At 38.1% G+C, this 20,696-nt stretch overlaps 1 protein-coding gene across 1 annotated transcript in view; it reads right to left on the minus strand.

Moving 5' to 3' along the window:
• Positions 1-20,696, minus strand: part of HELQ (helicase, POLQ like) — a 1,104,576-nt gene that overhangs the window by 319,743 nt on the left and 764,137 nt on the right. Inside the window, exon 10 of the mRNA XM_044059295.1 lies at positions 16,867-17,008. Within this exon, the coding sequence (XP_043915230.1) occupies positions 16,867-17,008 (142 nt within the window). The remainder of the gene's footprint in view (positions 1-16,866; positions 17,009-20,696) is intronic.

Genomic DNA, 20,696 nt, shown 5'->3' on the forward strand with positions numbered 1-20,696 from the left:
CTTTATAATAAAAGGAAGAAATTGCTGTCCAAGAGTAAGAGGGAGCATGCTCTAAACTGAAAACATTCCCTCCTTAGTTTAAACAAGCAAATAAGACTTTTTGTGAAGTCCTCCACAGTAAACTATGAATCCAAACTAGCTTTGTCAACAAAGGACAACCATAAGGTGTTCTTTAGTTACATCTGTAATCTCAAAGGTAAAGCCCAGATTTACACAGAAGTGGTAGTGAATGGTATCACGAATACTGAGCCTGTGGACATGGCAAACCTGCTAACCAACAGGTTCAGTGAAAACGTCATTCCCCTGTCCAACTCACACACGCCCCATAACATATCTAACACCTGTCCCCCACCTTGTATCTCCAAAGAGCAGGTCTTAAACAACTTCTCTGAGGCCAAAATAACAGCATCTATGGGACCTGATAACATCCCAGTTTGTATCCTCCATGGGCTCCAGCAAGTGTTAGCAACTCCACTGGGCGCGCTTTTCAATCATAGTCTAAGCCTAGCTTCATCTAAGTTTAATGTAAAACAGCCACTGCCATCCCACTGCACAAAGGTGTTGCTTCCATGGACCTCGGAAACTATAGACCTATTAACCTGACTAGTCTTATCTGCAAGGCCTTGCAGCAACTCATCATGTAACACATTAACAAAGATATAGGTAATCTCCAAACACTTGACCCTACTCAGTTTAGATCTGTCAAAGGGAGAGCATGCCTGTTAAACCTGGTGGACTTCTTTGAGACAGTCACCAAAGCCCTAGACAAGGTGAAATCTGTGCAAACTGCACACCTAAACTTAACCAAGGTCTTTGACACTATTCCTCACTCTGGTATCATAAACAAACTCATGCAGGTGGGTATCAACCCTTACCTCATTAGGTGGGTCTCAAAATGGCTCACTGATAGAACCTATACAGTCAAAATAGGGGAATTCACCTCTAACAGCAGATCCATAACCAGTGGTGTTCCACAGGGATTGGTTCCGAGACCTCTATTGCTTGGAATCTATTTCTCCGAAGTGTAGGCTAAAACTAAAGATCTGTGGCTAACAAAGTTTGCTGACGACTGCAAACTGTGAGCAGTCATAGACTCCCCAAACAATGTTAACATCCTACAAGAGGGTCTCATGCAAACAAATGACTAGTACCAAAGTCATGGCCTTAAACTCCAAGCAAATAAATGTATTAATGTCCCTTTCAGTAAGAGCAATGTTCCTGCAAATTACCACATCAATAGCAGCACACTAAGTACTCACTAAGTGGTGAGAGACCTGGGCACACAGGTTGACAGCAACCTTACTTTTGACCACCATGTCACCACAGTGAAGAAGGGCCTTCTACACTGCTCATCTCATAAGTAAGGGCATTGCCTTCAGAGAAAAAGAAGTTATAATTTCCCTGTACTCTTCCCTTGTCAGGCCTACAATTGAATACAACGCCCCATTTGGTATGTACCTTTCCAAGCACCTGTAACAACTGGGGAGACCACAAACATTCCTCAAAAGGAGAATTCAGGGTCTCAAGCATCTGTCCTATGTGGATAGGCTCAAATCACTGTCAGTTTATTCTGTTTCATACAGACTACTCAGAGGTGATCTTTGCTTGCATACAAGGCTATCTCTGACCCCACTTTATTGGAGATGCTGCATAGCCGCAAGTCAAATAGCACACCGGTTACTCACTCTAAAGACCTTAATCTGGTATGCAACATTAATAGAACCTACTGGACGGACAGATTTGTCTCCCAGAGGTTATCTCACCTTTGGAATAGATTCCCACTTCATATCAAACAGAGCACATCATTGGCCCTCTTCAAGCACAATCTGGATGACTGGACGGGAAACCGTAAATTCACCCCAGGGGTCCCACCTGTGTCCCTCTTGGACAGGGGCAGGAGGTGCTGATCCTGGAAACAAAGGCAAAACTTAGCTAGGCTTGTTAGGGCCCTAGGGCCATTAGCCTAGTAACTTCCTATGATCCTATGTTGAAGGTGAAATGGGGAAGAAAGAAGTTACTGGAATGTAATGAGCTGACAGACTTCAAAAATTCCCTATGGAATACTCTGTCAGGAATACTTCGCAAACAAATGAGTGTAGCTAAGGGAATTTTTTTTTAGCTGGAATACAGGATCTGAATTGCCTAGATATAGTAAGGCCTTGTTAATTTTAATTCTGGTGGCTGCCAAAAAAAACAATTATTAGAAAATGGAAATCAGAGTCTAAACCAACCATACTTGAAATAATCAATAATGTAACAGAGGCAAAAGAACAGGAAATGAGATCTTCAGAAAAGGGGAGGCATAAATTGAATACAAACAAATGAATGAAAATTGTGGGAACAATACATGCAGGAAATGTTTTGGAAGAAAAATGAGGTTTAAAAGAAGGCAGGAATTAAGCAATTTATGTAATGTTGGAAAATGTTAAATCCCTTGCCAGCAACAACCTGCTCACTAGTTCACAAGATATCAAAGGCAGATTAAAAGTAGTTCCAGATGCTTCTGAATGAAGAAAACCCCACAGAAGCTGTACTGCCCCAGACACAGCCTACGATGAACAAAGAGGAGGGCCCACCAGAGAAGAAGTAAAAACAGCACTAAGGAAAGGAAAATTAAGTCAGGGAATGCAACAGGCTGTGATGAGATCACAACAGATATGATAAAGATGCTGGGTGAGACAGAGGAGAAATGGCTTCTGTGGGTGCTCATAGCAGTGTGGAGAGAAAGGCATATCTCAGATGACTACAGAATAAGCATACTAGTGCCCGTGTTCAAGAGCAAAGGGGAGATTCAAAAATGTGGGCAGCACAGATGTATCAAACTCCTGTGCATGAAAATTCTGGAGAGGGTGATTGATAAATGAATACACAGAGTAGTAGACAGTAACATGGGAGATGAGCAGTTCAGATTCAGATCAGGATGCAGCACAACTGACCAGTGTTTGCAATGAGACAAACAGTTGAGAAGAAGCTAGAGAGCAGGAAAGAGTTCAACTGGACATTCCTAGACATGAAGAAAGCATACGACAAGGTCCCAAAGATAGCTGATTTGGGCAGTCCTGAGCTAGTTCAAAGTCCCAGAAACATTTTATTTTTATTTTATTTTATTTAACTGGGCAAGTCCAACTAAGACACAGCCTATTTTCAATGGAGGCCTGGAGAGAAATGCTCCAGATGCATGTCTTTAGAATGTGGGACGAAACCGGAGTACCTGGAGGAAACCCACTCAAACACAGGGAGCACATGCAAACTCCACACAGAAGGCACCCCAGCAGAAAACCAAACTGGAGAACCTCTTGCAGTGAGGACACAACATTAATCACTGCACCATGTAACACTGGTAGAATTAGTGAAAACTATGGAAAAGGACCCAGTAGCTCAAGTACGAACAGTGTTCTGCCTCCTTCCCAGTGGGAATGGGTATGCATCAGAGTTCAGCTCTGAGCCCACTGCTGTTCATACTGGTGATGGAGTACATTAGCAAACAAATCGGAGGAGGCAGATCAACAAAGATGCAGTATACAGACAAAGTGGCATTATAGGCAGGCTGTGAGCAAGAACTCAGCAAGGGATAGGGGAATGCAATGCAAAACTGAAGGCACATGGGATTAAACTGAGTATTGATAAGACAGTTGCAATGGCAACAAATGGGGAAAATCAAAAGAAGCTGAAAAATGAGAAAGAAGGGCAAATAGTGGAATAGGTTAACAGCTTAATGTATCTGGGAGTGGCGGTTGAGGAGAAGGGAAGTCTGAATGAGGAGGTCAATGCTAGAATCAGAGGGGCTGGAGCCCTAGAAGCACCTTCAGTAGCATGTGACAGGAACCTCATAGAGGTGCTGGAAATGGAAGTGAGGGTGGCCATACAGGAGGAGAACACCTTTTTCTCTTCCACCGACATGGACCCTGGGGCAGACTCAGCAAGCTCTTTGACCAGATCCTGCTAAAGTCTGATCACATGTGCCACGAAGTTTAGCACATGCATGGCAAACGTGGCTGAAGCATAATCCCACTTCCTGAAATGGTCCAGGGCCTGGGACTCTTGGTCTGGTGGATGGACCATGGAGCTCGCCAAAGTGAGCTCTTTCTTGGTTGGACCGCAACCACCATGGCATCAAACAGGGATGAAGGTGCACTTAGAATTTTATCAGGGCACTTGGGGATGGGCTCCACCATGTTGGGTTCCTTCCGTACCCCAGATGAAATCAAATCCACAAGCAGATCCACAGGAGGGGACACCCAGAAGGTAGACAGGCCTGTGCAAAATGCCTCCAGGAACACCGACTCATCCAGGTTGGGTTTTTGGACAGACCACCTCCCCCCCCACATTGGCGTAGGATCTCCAAGATGTCTCCAAAGGAGACATCATCTGGGGGTGACTGGGGGGAACCCTCCCCTTCCTCTAAGTCGGTGTCTTCTATGAGGAACTCTGGCGAGGAGTCCAAGTGCCTCCTTTTACATGTATGTTTCCAAGGGAACTCCTCGGGGGGGGGGTCTCTGGGGAGGATTCAGGAACTTCTGGCCATTCCCGGGGCAGAGATGCAACAGGCTGTCCCTGAGGGGGCAGGATGGCAGAATCTGAACGAGAAAGGGAGGAAGCCAGAATGGACTCCAAGGACGATAATGTCAAGGGTCTCAAGGGAGCTAAGAGGACCCTCTTCACCACATCAAAAACAGAAGGTGAATGAATCCCGGAAGCTGGGACCAAAGCCAGATACATAACCCTCTGAGTCGATGGGAAGTCAGACCCAAGCCTCCAGATACAGAGACTCAGAGTCGACAGGCCGACTCTGAAAACCTCAAAGCTGTTGCCAACCCTTAGGATCCGGCACCGAGGCTACGGCTCCGAGAGCTGGATGGCTCTTAACTAGTCAGAGCCGAACCACTCAGGGCAATGGTTGGTGTCGAGGTACCAGGACCCATTGGCGCCGATCCCGCGATGCCGAGAAGCCTTGGACCCAAGGACTCTGAAGCCAGAGGCCAGATCGGAGGAGGAGCAATGGGAAGAAAGGCGGACCGCATGCTCCCTGCCCCGAAGGGGGAGGGGGTAGGCAAGACTCACATCTGGATCTGGGTCTGGATGAATTTCCACATCATTCTGTCCACCTTGGCTTCAGAAAGGCTGCGGGTGGACTGGATGGAGGAAGCCATGGATAAGGGCCTGGAGAGGTGCCGGGGAGAGGCTGATAAAGGGGATTAGCCCCAAGGGACCGCTGGCTCCAGCAAGAAGTGGGGTGACCGGAGCTGAGGGGAGCCCAGGCTGGGATCCAGGTGAGACTTAGCTGGGGGCTCAACCGAGGAATAGAGGTTGGAAGACTGTTTCCTGGGCCTATCCTGCTCTTTATGTTGGTGTTGCTCCCTGTCCTCGGCCCTCTTGGTGGGAGCTTGAGTCCGACAGGCTGAGGCAGAGAAAGAAGTAGAAGCAGAGGTAGTGGCCTCAGAGGAAGGTGACCCTTCAAGATCAATTTGTTCCTCCTGTCGATCAATGCGCGGGGGTTGAAGCCCGCTCAGATTGAACAGGAGGTGTCCAGATGCGGGACACCCAGACAAACAACACACAGAGTGTAGCCATCTGAAGGGGGGAAGCTTATGGCTACACTCTGTGCACTTTTGAAAACCTGGTTTGGGGGTCTCAGCCATGGTAACAGAACACACACACACACACACACACACACATACACATACACACACACACACACACACACACACACACACACACACACACACACACACACACACAGACACACACACAGACACACACACAGACACACAGACACACAGACACACAGACACACAGACACACAGACACACACATACACACACACACACACACACACCATTATACACTAGGTAAAGGAGAAATAATTATAGGATCTACACCTGAGCGCAATAAAGGGTAGGTTATAGAACTAGACTGAAAAAGCTAACGAGGTAGAAGAGAGAAGAAAAAGGCCAGAAAAATATTAAATTCACTTACCAGGAACTTGGAGCAAACAGGCCATGATGCTGACTGTTTGCGTGGCAAATGAGATCAGAGGGGAGGAGGGAGACAGGGGCTTGGAACTCGGATCCGATGCTGGAAAATGTGGTAGAGTCAGATCCGTACCAGATCCGTATTCCCACAGGTTGACGATCACATGAAAACAACAACTTCAGATCAAATAATTGTGGAACCAACTATCACTTCAGTACAGTCACAGTAAGACAGACAAAATAAAGTTAATACAAATGTACAAATGATATAATAGCATTACTAAGGTATTAACAGGATAATTCAGTAGCAGAGATTAATCAGCACTGCCTACGATCTAGCATATAGACTGTTACGTGGGATTAATCTTTGTCAAGGTAGCAGGTGCAGGTAGATTCTGCATAGGGATGCTCCTTTAAGAGGGTCTTTAAAATATTTAATGTTTTATTTCCAATTTCACAAAGTCCTTGTCTAGAGAAAGGTTTTCTCCTACAGTGGTTTTAAATGGAGGGCATGACAATGACAAATTGTTGTTTTGAGAGTTTCTGAGGCCATAGTCGTTTTCTTCTACTGAAAGTACCAACAGCAGAAGTGGAGAGCTGCACTGTTTAATTATATTGAAGATTATTATAATTAGAAGAAGTATTTCCATATTAGTTACCAATGCCCAGTTAATATTCTCCAGTAATTTGCAATGGTGCAGTAAGGGGTCAGATAAAAGAATGAATCTGCAGATTTTGTTTTAAGCAATCTGTATTCTATGAGTTATTGTGGGTGGAACACAGTACGACGAAAGGGTTATCATATTCAGGTCTGGGTATTAGTATATTTTTCACAAAGACTGAATGGGCATTTGGTGATAGAAGTTGACTGACTTTGTAACACAGTGTTAAAAGAGCCAGGACTTTAGTGGTGAAAGAGAACACTCAAGTATAAGACTTAGATATCTTATTCTCTTTGTGAATTTAAAAGAAATGTTATGATAAAATTTGAATGTCTTATACTCGAAGACAGAACTGATAACGGAATACCGAGTAGATAAAGACTGATATACCTAAAACATTCTGCTAAAATAAAAACTCTCCATGCTGTACAAAAAATACAATAAAATAATAAATGTACATAAAATAAAATTCTGTAAATTTAATGGAAAGCCATAATGTCTGGAAATCTAATATGCTGTGTAAAGTATCTGTTATTTTATTTATGTAAAACAAGGTCAAAATACAGCCTCATTAATAATACAGAACTCCTAAGTGAATATATCAGAAGCTATGACCTTGTTGTTTAGGTATATGATGTGTGAGAAACAAACAAATGAAAGAATTGTAAAGAGCCTGCACCATTAACATGGACACAGCCAGTATGTAAGGAGTCTATCTTCACAGACATGTAACAAAAAGCCTATGGCTTTAAAATATGCGTGATAAAAGAATGTTAAAACACGTTCTCATCATTTTTTACTGAGTCTAGTGTTTTCAATATACAGATCTATAAACAGCTGAAACTTTAAAGCCTTTTGGTGAGGCAATTCTGGGTGTTTATCTAGCCATGTCATTGGATCTATATTATAACAACGAATGATCAGATGATCGAACATTGTTATATCTACCCCTAAAGTGCGAAAACTTAAAACAGCGAACAACCAGAACAGCAAATTTTTCCCCAGGGAAATAAATCACTGTTCCCAAAAAAAAAAAAAAAAAAAACCTACTAAACACCACCCCCCCTACTTAAATATGCCAACTCCGAGATCGCAACTCCACTCACAGGCAACAACGTAAATGAAAAGATGAACAGTCTGGTGCAGGAATAGGAACGAATGATACCTCGGCTCGGACTATAAAATATTTAATGACACACAACAACAGAAAACAGGTTAAGCGCTTTCATCTGGCTGGCAGACTTCTTCAGAATATAATTAATTGTTGCTGCACTCATTAAATACCATAATTTGGCACCAAAAAACAATAAAAATTTTAAAACATACTACACAAATGTATAATAAAATAGTACACAAATGTATAATAAAATAGAACATCTACATAATTAATTTATGTTACTTGATAACAATATACATTCTGTAGACCTATAAATATATATCTCTCATTTCATATCTCATCTATTTAAAAAACATCTATTAAAAACTGTTTAAAAACTATAAAAACTATTTGGACAAAATTAAATATGGTTTAATGCTAATAAAATCATTAATTCCTGGATATCTAGTGGCATCAACATATATCTGCCACCTACTTTCTTTCATAGCCAATAATGCTTTAGTATTTCCACCATACGGAGAAGGCCCCACTGTGTCAATAATAGTAAATTTAAAATAATGTCTTTCTCCATTATGTAATATATGCCGATATAAGGCATTCTTGTTATCCTTGGTTCTAATGCTATATTGATGTTCATAGATGCGTCGTTTAAACTGTCTCTCTGTCTTACCTATGTAGAATGCGTTGCATTCCACACATGTAGCTAAATAAACCACAAACTTGGTGTTACAACTGCCATATCTACTATATAAATATGTTTTACTAATGTTGTCCAACTTGCATCCCTTAACCTCATTCATGAATTTACATTGATTACACGCTCCACATTTTTTGGTGGATGTAATTCCTCCTTTCTTCTTAATACTGTTAGATTCCAACAACTTCTTAATATTGAAACCTGTTTTATATACAATACTGGGATGTATACCCAATATCTGTGTTATATCATCATTGCGTATAACCTGATTCCATCTTTCCTTGATGAAGGTTTCAATATTATGAACTATAGATGAATACATTAACACACAAACCCTTCGACTATGTTCATCTTCAGGGTTATTAGCTTGTGTTGAAATCACACTACCTAAATTCCCTAATAGGGGCACATACTTTTTACCCCATTCACTAATAACATACTTAACTGTGTCATTCAAAAGGTTTTCTGGATACCCCCTAATAGTGAACATAGATTTTATAAAGTCCAATTCTTTTAACATAATTTCTCTAGTAGAGGACATTAGGGCAGCCCTAATGCATTGCCCTTTGAAAATGTTTTTGAACACATGTGGAGGATGATTACTGCTATATTCTAAGTAATCGTTGGAAAAAGTCTTTTTCCTATATATACAAGATATGAAGCCATTTTCCCCTTGACTAATATATGTGTCCAAATACGCAATTCCACTCGTACTGATGGAGTGTGTGAATTTGAGAAATTCTGTTGTATTATTAATGTAATTAATGAAATCTGAAATCTCTTCTATAGGCCCATTCCACAGCACAAAGAGGTCATCTAAAAACCTGGTATAATAACCAATATGCTGGAAATATTCTGATTTAAACAAATATTCAGATTCCCATTCAAGCATCACCAGGTTTGCAAATATGGGAGCACAAGATGCTCCCATAGCCACACCCCTGGTTTGCTTGAATAACTCATTTTCAAACTGGATATAATTGTGGTCCAAGACCAACCCCATCATGTCTGTGATAAGGCAAATTTTATCGCAACTCATACTGGAGTACTTCCTCAAACTGCTGCTGAAATACTCTAAGCCCAAATCCCTGGGAATACATGAGAATAAATCAGCTACATCAATGGTAATGAAAATAAGGTTGTTTCTCCTTACTTGGGATGTTAACTGTCCCAAGAACATCCAAGAATCTTTAATGAGATGTGGAATATTATTGTACACAGGTTTGACCCATTTATCAATAGCAACACCCAACGGGAAGGTTTTGGATTTGCTTCCAGAAATAATAGGTCTAAAGGGAGGGTGCGTTAAGTTTTTGTGGACTTTGGGAATTCCAACAATCGTAGCTAATATAGGATATTCCACCTTTAAAAATTCATACATCTCAGAGGTAATCCTATTATTCAACAAATATTCCTCCAATGCTAAATCAATACGCTTATAACCTATATTAAGTTTGTTAAGAGAAATAGCATCATAATTCCCTGATTGATACAAAATATGATATATTTCATTAATGTAGTCCATTTTGTTAAATACCACAATCCCTCCCCCTTTATCTGGTTTCATTAAACTAACCTCTTTATTGTTCACAAACTTCCATAAGCAATTATGTTCATCCTCTGTCAAATTTGCCTGTGTACCAATTTTATTGCTATTCTCAGCCTTAAGAATATTTTTGAAACTATAAATGTCATTGCAAACCATTTTCTCAAAATTGGCCACTTTCGTATTACTTGGAGGTATATATGTGCTCTTCTTTTTAAGACCTTTAGGAACCATATTAATATTTTCACCATTGTTTTGTCCAAACTGGATGGCTAAATTTAGCCTCCTACAATATAATTTCACTTCTAATATAATGTCCACCAAGTTAAAGCCAACAGTAGGGATAAATTTCATACCTTTCGAAAACACACTAAAAAATTCTTCAGTAATCTCAAGATTGGTATAATTAAACACATTAAACCCTTGTTTGGCATATATAATATTACTTCCAGTACTACCCTGTGTTTCATTTATACCAACCACCACTTCTTGATGATTATCTGTATATCTTAATTCACTACTTTGTTCATTGCCTAAAGAATAGGGATACTCTGTGCCATGGTCAAATTCTTCATTAACAAGTACTGTATTTATAGTGTCAGCACCACACATAACTTTCAAGGGTCTAATCATCTCAATCTCCTGTTCCTTGATGCATATGTGTTTTTCGATGGTGGGTAAAACCTGCCCCCTTGAAAATTCACATCTCCATCCATATTCCTATATTCATTTTGAACATTCCTATCACTATCCTTAGTCAAACAGTTCTTTGGCCAAATATATGCCCTATAATTAGCATATTGATCAACATCACGGACTATTTTCCTTTGTTTCCTTTCATATATTAAAGTTGCTTTGCGATTAGCATCTATAAACTGCTTGTCGTACAAGTCATTCCACTGACTAAACATTTCAATATTTATAATATCCACATTTAATTTATCCACTTCATGTATTAAACTAGACAGTTTTTCATCAATTTTCTTAACCAACAATTTTATATAACTAAATCCAAAACTGTCAAACAGGTTATTGAACTCCACTATAGTATTTTGGTTCAAATCCTGCCCCATCGGTACTTTAAAAAAATCTAATACCTTTGCGTACAACCGGTAATGCTATACATTTACTAAAATAAGCATTTTCAATTTTTAGATTTTTTATGGCTGTAAGTTTTTTACCCAAGGCATATATCATATCCTTAATACTATCCTTAACAGTTTGTTTAGTACCACTTATACATTGTTCATTATTACATCCAACATCATAATTATTATGTTTATCAAAATCAAAATCATTGTTCAAAAAACGGTCCAAATGACCATTCATCACATCACTGTTAATTCTGTCCATTCCAAAAGTCTTATACTTTTTAGATGCGTTATTAAACCCTCCTTTATAAGTATTAGGATTAGAATATGAACCAGTACCTTTAATATTGTCAGCATACTTCCTAGCAATGGCTGAGTATGTTTTCACAGGTTGCGAGCGTTTAGGGCGAGCCCCTAACCACTCCGCCTCATCACGCACATGAAAAAGGCTGAAATCAAAAGTAAAATCACCCGATAATGACTTGCTAATGTTTAAATCCTTGTTATGGCTCAGACAACCCACCATCTACTCGATTACCTTGTCCGTTAGGTATTTCAATCTGCGTACTTGCATCTACACCAGTCGCAACCACTTTCTTATCAACACAAGGGACTTCCTCTCCGGATAACCTAAGCAGTTGCTTGTCCCTGGTGTTGGCGTCACCATTCGGACTGAAAACTGACAAAGAACGCCCAACAAGTTCAAGTATCCGGGACACTTCCTCCTTTAGTGCGGTGATCTCCAAACGAATATTGGCTATATCCACATTGTCCAATGAAGCCTGAGAACTTCCATACCAGACACTACTGCAACTCCACTCACAGGCAATAATGTAAATGAAAAGATGAACAGTCTGGTGCAGGAATAAGAACGAATGATACCTCGGCTCGGACTATAAAATATTTAATGACACACAACAACAGAAAACAGGTTAAGCGCTTTCATCTGGCTGGCAGACTTCTTCAGAACATAATTAATTGTTGCTGCACTCATTAAATACCATAATTTGGCGCCAAAAAACACAATAAAAATTTAAAAACATACTACACAAATGTATAATAAAATAGTACACAAATGTATAATAAAATAGAACATCTACATAATTAATTTATGTTACTTGATAACAATATACATTCTGTAGACCTATAAATATATATCTCTCATTTCATATCTCATCTATTTAAAAAGCGATTTTACTTTTGATTTCAGCCTTTTTCATGTGCGTGATGAGGCGGAGCGGTTAGGGGCTCGCCCTAAACGCCCGCAACCTGTGAAAACATACTCAGCCATTGCTAGGAAGCATGCTGACAATATTAAAGGTACTGGTTCATATTCTAGTCCTAATACTTATAAAGGAGGGTTTAATAACGCATCTAAAAAGTATAAGACTTTTGGAATGGACAGAATTAACAGTGATGTGATGAATGGTCATTTGGACCGTTTTTTGAATGATGATTTTGATTTTGATAAACAAAATAATTATGATGTTGGATGTAATCATGAACAATGTATAAGTGGTACTAAACAAACTGTTAAGGATAGTATTAAGGATATGATATATGCCTTGGGTAAAAATCTTACAGCCATAAAAAATCTAAAAATTGAAAATGCTTATTTTAGTAAATGTATAGCATTACAGGTTGTACCCAAAGGTATTAGATTTTTTAAAGTACCGATGGGGCAGGATTTGAACCAAAATACTATAGTGGAGTTCAATAACCTGTTTGACAGTTTTGGATTTAGTTATATAAAATTGTTGGTTAAGAAAAATGATGAAAAACTGTCTAGTTTAATACATGAAGTGGATAAATTAAATGTGGATATTATAAATAATGAAATGTTTAGTCAGTGGAATGACTTGTACGACAAGAAGTTTATAGATGCTAATCGCAAAGCAACTTTAATATATGAAAGGAAACAAAGGAGAATAGTCCGTGATGTTGATCAATATGCTAATTATAGGGCATATATTTGGCCAAAGAACTGTTTGACTAAGGATAGTGATAGGAATGTTCAAAATGAATATGGATGGAGATGTGAATTTTCAAGGGGGCAGGTTTTACCCACCATCGAAAAACACATATGCATCAAGGAACAGGAGATTGAGATGATTAGACCCTTGAAAGTTATGTGTGGTGCTGACACTATAAATACAGTACTTGTTAATGAAGAATTTGACCATGGCACAGAGTATCCCTATTCTTTAGGCAATGAACAAAGTAGTGAATTAAGATATACAGATAATCATCAAGAAGTGGTGGTTGGTATAAATGAAACACAGGGTAGTACTGGAAGTAATATTATATATGCCAAACAAGGGTTTAATGTGTTTAATTATACCAATCTTGAGATTACTGAAGAATTTTTTAGTGTGTTTTCGAAAGGTATGAAATTTATCCCTACTGTTGGCTTTAACTTGGTGGACATTATATTAGAAGTGAAATTATATTGTAGGAGGCTAAATTTAGCCATCCAGTTTGGACAAAACAATGGTGAAAATATTAATACGGTTCCTAAAGGTCTTAAAATGAAGAGCACATATATACCTTCAAGTAATACGAAAGTGGCCAATTTTGAGAAAATGGTTTGCAATGACATTTATAGTTTCAAAAATATTCTTAAGGCTGAGAATAGCAATAAAGTTGGTACACAGGCAAATTTGACAGAGGATGAACATAATTGCTTATGGAAGTTTGTGAACAATAAAGAGGTTAGTTTAATGAAACCAGATAAAAGAGGAGGGATTGTGGTATTTAACAAAATGGACTACATTAATGAAATATATCATATTTTGTATCAATCAGGGAATTATGATGCTATTTCTCTTAACGAAATTAATATAGGTTATAAGCGTATTGATTTAGCATTGGAGGAATATTTGTTGGATAATAGGATTACCTCTGAGATGTATGAATTTTTAAAGGTGGAATATCCTATATTAGCTACGATTGTTGGAATTCCCAAAGTCCACAAAAACTTAACACACCCTCCCTTTAGACCTATTATTTCCGGAAGCAAATCCAAAACCTTCCCGTTGGGTGTTGCTATTGATAAATGGGTCAAACCTGTGTACAATAATATTCCACATCTCATTAAAGATTCTTGGATGTTCTTGGGACAGTTAACATCCCAAGTAAGGAGAAACAACCTTATTTTCATTACCATTGATGTAGCTGATTTATTCTCATGTATTCCCAGGGATTTGGGCTTAGAGTATTTCAGCAGCAGTTTGAGGAAGTACTCCAGTATGAGTTGCGATAAAATTTGCCTTATCACAGACATGATGGGGTTGGTCTTGGACCACAATTATATCCAGTTTGAAAATGAGTTTTTCAAGCAAACCAGGGGTGTGGCTATGGGAGCATCTTGTGCTCCCATATTTGCAAACCTGGTGATGCCTGAATGGGAATCTGAATATTTGTTTAAATCAGAATATTTCCAGCATATTGGTTATTATACCAGGTTTTTAGATGACCTCTCTGTGCTGTGGAATGGGCCTATAGAAGACATTTCAGATTTCATTAGTTACATTAATAATACAACAGAATTTCTCAAATTCACACACTCCATCAGTACGAGTGGAATTGCGTATTTGGACACATATATTAGTCAAGTGGAAAATGGCTTCATATCTTGTATATATAGGAAAAAGACTTTTTCCAATGATTACTTAGACTATAGCAGTAATCATCCTCCACATGTGTTCAAAAACATTTTCAAAGGGCAATGCATTAGGGCTGCCCGCATGTCCTCTACTAGAGAAATTATGTTAAAAGAATTGGACTTTATAAAATCTATGTTCACTATTAGGGGGTATCCAGAAAACCTTTTGAATGACACAGTTAAGTATGTTATTAGTGAATGGGGTAAAAAGTATGTGCCCCTATTAGGGAATTTAGGTAGTGTGATTTCAACACAAGCTAATAACCCTGAAGATGAACATAGTCGAAGGGTTTGTGTGTTAATGTATTCATCTATAGTTCATAATATTGAAACCTTCATCAAGGAAAGATGGAATCAGGTTATACGCAATGATGATATAACACAGATATTGGGTATACATCCCAGTATTGTATATAAAACAGGTTTTAATATTAAGAAGTTGTTGGAATCTAACAGTATTAAGAAGAAAGGAGGAATTACATCCACCAAAAAATGTGGAGCGTGTAATCAATGTAAATTCATTAATGAGGTTAAGGGATGCAAGTTGGACAACATTAATAAAACATATTTATATAGTAGATATGGCAATTGTAACCCCAAGTTTGTGGTTTATTTAGCTACATGTGTGGAATGCAACACATTCTACATAGGTAAGACAGAGAGACAGTTTAAACGACGCATCTATGAACATCAACATAGCATTAGAACCAAGGATAACAAGAATGCCTTATATCGGCATATATAACATAATGGAGAAAGACATTATTTTAAATTTACTATTATTGACACAGTGGGGCCTTCTCCGTATGGTGGAAATACTAAAGCATTATTGGCTATGAAAGAAAGTAGGTGGCAGATATATGTTGATGCCACTAGATATCCAGGAATTAATGATTTTATTAGCATTAAACCATATTTAATTTTTTCCAAATAGTTTTTATAGTTTTTTTAGTTTTTAAACAGTTTTTAATAGATGTTTTTTACATAGATGAGATATGAAATGAGAGATATATATTTATAGGTCTACAGAATGCATATCGTTATCAAGTAACATAAATTAATTATGTAGATGTTCTATTTTATTATACATTTGTGTACTATTTTATTATACATTTGTGTAGTATGTTTTTAAATTTTTATTGTGTTTTTTTGGCGCCAAATTATGGTATTTAATGAGTGCAGCAACAATTAATTATGTTCTGAAGAAGTCTGCCAGCCAGATGAAAGCGCTTAACCTGTTTTCTGTTGTTGTGTGTCATTAAATATTTTATAGTCCGAGCCGAGGTATCATTCGTTCTTATTCCTGCACCAAACTATTCATCTTTTCAACTCCAAGATCGCACTACAGTGAAGGAAACGGCACAACTCATATGGCCGGCCCAGCGATTTCTTCCCCTGGGAAAAAAAATGCTGTTCCGGTCATTCACTATTGTGCCGGTTCAACATTTCATGTTTGAAATAACAGTGTTCAATCATCTGATCGTTCGCTAAACTAAACTAGACCCATGTCATTCACACGTATGTATGTGTGTATATATATATATATATATATATATATATATATATATATATATATATATATATATATATAGCTACATCTACACATACATACATGCTTATTTATTTATGTAGTTATATGTTTATATATGTATGTGTTTACTTACTTAACTATTCATTTAAACTTTGTTAAACAGGTTGTTTGGTTGAAATTGCTCACATACCCTTTTCACACATACCATTTAGCAGTTACAAGAGCATAGGGTGAGAAAATATTGGCATTTAACAACAAGAAAAAATATTGTAACTTGGCAACAACTGTCAAAAGTGGACAAATATCTTGCCTTCTGCACTGTTCTTGCCTGATTATACAACATAATAAAGCTTTGGGGTTAGTGTGTAAGTGTGTGCAATGGTGTTATCTGTATGTAGCCTGCATACTTTGTTCAATGCAATTAGTCCCATTAACATCCAAACTTTTAGTAGCATTGTTTACATGTGTACGTATATATATATATATATATATATATATATATATATATATATATATATATATATATATGTATACACACACACACACACACACATAAAGCAATCTCACAGCATGACTTGTAGTTTACCTGGACTTTATCTTTTTCTTGTAGTATAAGAATACTCTCACCAGCAGTGTCAATGCCTGCTCGACCTGCTCGACCGACCATTTGTTTGTACTGGCTTCTTTTCAGAAAATCTGTGGCAACGTATGGAGACCTAAGAATTACCCTAGTAAATAAATAAATGTATTAGGATGACAATTACTCTCATTTCTGAACAATTAACTTATTTTTGACATTATGTAGTCAGTTACATGACGTGCTATGTTCCAGGAATAAGCAATAACCTTAATCATAATAAACAGTTAACTTTCTAAACTTAGGAACATTACTGGTACAGACTAAATAAGCCATAAGTTGGTTATTAACCCATGTTCGTTTACAAGTGATGTTATTTGAATTTCCCATATAAGGGCTACTGGCTCTGCAACTTCTAAACTTTCTGTGGCTTGTCTCATCACCTGCCATAAACAGCAGTGCAAGGCAACAACCCACATAAGATACTTGAATTATTTGTTATTTCCCCCCCTATCTTAAACCTCCTCCTTCAACAGTTATATAGACAGTGGGCAGTAGGGCTAGTCAACCTGCATTTTGCTAATTTCTTGCAGCTGGTCCTCATTCCTTCCCTCAACAGTAGAGCAGGACACTCACTAGTAATGAACTGATGTATTCCCTGTTCTGCTTTTTTGAAAGAATAAACCTACTCCTCATGTTCACATACAGACGGGACAGACGAGCTGATAGGCCTGCATCTTTCAGATTTCTTGTGGCTGCTATGTAACCTCCTCACCATTAAAAGAAGTGCAAGATAATCACCCATGTCAGACATTTTTATTTATAGTTCTGTGTTTTGAAAGACAAAACCTGCTCAATGCCATTCATATGTACCTAAAATGCATCTGATTTAAATATTTTGCTAGGCAGCTCCTATGTTATACTGTATTTCCTTGGCTGACATAGCTTTTCACATCTACTCTCCTGTAATATCTTTGTTGTGCATGTAACTGGCAGGGCCAGTCTAATACATAGGCCAACTAGGCAGCCTCATCTAGGGACGCTCTTTTCATATTTATTTATTTTTTTAGAGCACCAAAACCATTTTTTTGCTCTAAAAAATAAATAACTAATAAGGTGCCCTTTTAAAACAAAATGTCCCTATAGTGTAATCATGAGCACTTTGGGGGTGGGTGCTCCACGTGACCATTCAAGTTATGTCACATCATATTACAGTTGAATGTTGCAGGGTCACAGAGAAGAGACCCCATAATGTTAATAAAACAAACCTGAACACGAATTAACTTGAATCTCAGTCTCTAATGCATGGCTTTACTGACTTAACAGACTGCAAATGAATAGTGAGATTGAAGACAAAAGTGGTGGTGAGAGTGAGATAAGTGTTAAATTATTTTTTTAAATGATGCTGGCAGTGATCAACCAGATATTTTTGGCAACATTTCTGGCTTTGTGACTTGTGTAGATCAAGGTGCAATACTTTAATGTGTTGCAACTTGTTTGGAGGTGAAATGATATTACATAGCCATCAGACATAATGAATATAACTGCTGGGCTGGGGATGGAGTTGGCTAGATGAAATTAATTGATCCTATTGGCACTTTTGCAGTCATTACTTGGCTTTGCAGGACTAGTGCACATTTGTGAGAAGTAAGATGGACTACTTAACTTGACACCTGATATGCACAGACAGAGTTATAATTGCTGGGATTGTTTGTGGAGGAAAATGACTAGTTGCCTTCTGATGTTTGCCTGTTATTCTGCATATTACAGGACTAATGAGATTTATGTGAAGCAACTTGCATCATTTTAATGTCTGACAACTATTTGGAACAAAGGTAAAATACATTACAAGCCATACTCTTTTATCACACTCAGACATCTGAATTGTAACAGATGTGGCTAAAACTGCAGCGTTATTTAAATGATCCTCTTATCACTTCTTCAGTTAAACAGATCTCAAAACAACAGTGCATCACAGAATGCCCATATCTTCAGAGCTTCTGGGGGCTGGTGGCTCCCACACACTGAGGTTATATAACTAGATTTTGGCACAGGCGTATAAGTCACCTCTACCCTGAAGTCCACCTACTCTAAAATCATCCCTACTCATGGGTTTACATAAAAGGCCACTGTGTTTTGTGAGATTCTGGGGACAATATCATTATTTCTATAACATTCCTCCCAAATCTCAGAAGTCATATCTTGCATTGGGCTGGGGAAAGTGCGGTTATTATGCCTTTAACTTTCCTTACAAACCTCAGAGGGTCACTATAGTTGTACAGGAGCACTGTACTGTCTAGAAGTAACAAGGTGAAAACAACATATTTTTTTTCATTTTACTTGCAATCAAATATCTGATGCATATACTGATCACTATATTTTGAGGAGAGTAAAGATTCATTGTGTTTATATTTGTCTGACAAAAATATGTTTGTTCTATTTTTTTTTCCAGTTTTGTCCCAGTCTGACATAACAAGGGTACACAGAAGGTGGCTGTCATTTGTGGGCAGGGGATAAGGAGGCATAATATGTATACGTATGACAGCAGCAGCTTGAAATATGACTGTGGGCATCTATGCCTTAATCTGTATCCCAGTTTAGCACCATAGGGGGAGATACAGAAAGTGACTGCCTAGTTTTAGGGCGGTAGATACCATTCCTAGATATATGATATTTATTATTCGTCTTCTCAGTTTATTGCAAACTAGCGTTGTTTGGTCAGTTTTGAACATTAAAAAATTGGATACAACTTATTTCTTCCCTGAAATAAAAGGTAAGACATTAGGTTAATTTTCATAAGCATGTTTTTGATAAGGCCATCAATGGATCAAAAAGTTGGGGAAAAAGGTGCAAAATGTACCTCTGAGCTATATAACTTCATGGCTTCTGGGTTCTTAGCAACCCCCAAACCCACAGCTTAATTTAGTTATGACAGTGTAGTCTTGGTCAGTTAGGGTGTGTTGAAAGGATGCAGGAAAAACAAAATAGAAGTCTAACACTAATTTTTTTCCTTAATCATAATTTTCATTCAAGCCATCGCTGGATGAAAATGCTGTTTAAAACTCTAAAATGCATCTCAGAGCATCTAGAAAGCTCATGGTTTCTGAGAGCATAGCCATCCTCAGACCCCCAGCTTAATGCAGTTATTTCCACTGCAGTTGTTACAGTGTAGTCTTGGTCAGTTAGGATGTGCTGAAAGGATACAGGAAACAAAGTTGAAGAGTAAGGCTACATTTCTTTCTTTAATCATGTTTTTCATTAAGGCTATCATTAAATGAAATGGTTGTTTAAAAAAAAATCACAAATACACCTGAAAGGATATAGAACCCTTATACCCTTTGAGGGCTTTATGGTCCCTAGACACCCAGCTTGATACAGTTACTTCTACTGCAGTTACTACAGTGTGGTCTTGGTCGGTTAGGACGTGTTGTACAGATGCAGGAAAATCAAATCTGAAGCGTAAGACTAAATTCCTTTCTTTAATCATGTTTTAACGAGGCCAACACTGGATGAAAAAGATCATTAAAAAACTCTAAAATGTACCTCAGGGCATCTAGAGCTCTCATGGTATCTGAGGGCCTAGTGCCCCCAGACACCTGGTTTAATACAGTCATTGGCACTACATTCATCACACTGTTGTCTTGGTCACTTAGTATGTACTGAAAGGATGCAGAAAACAACACTGAAGAGAAAGACTAAATTTCTTTCTTTGATCAGGTTTTTTTTTTCAGGTCATCAATGCATGAAAAGGTTGTTTAAAAAAAATTTAAAATGCACCTCAGAGCATCTAGAACCCCCATGGCTTAATGCAGTTGTTTCCTCCACAGTTACACACTTAT

Source organism: Protopterus annectens, chromosome 17.part0 (genome assembly GCF_019279795.1).
Source record: "Protopterus annectens isolate FY-2018-M chromosome 17.part0, PAN1.0, whole genome shotgun sequence".
NCBI lineage: Eukaryota > Metazoa > Chordata > Ceratodontiformes > Protopteridae > Protopterus > Protopterus annectens.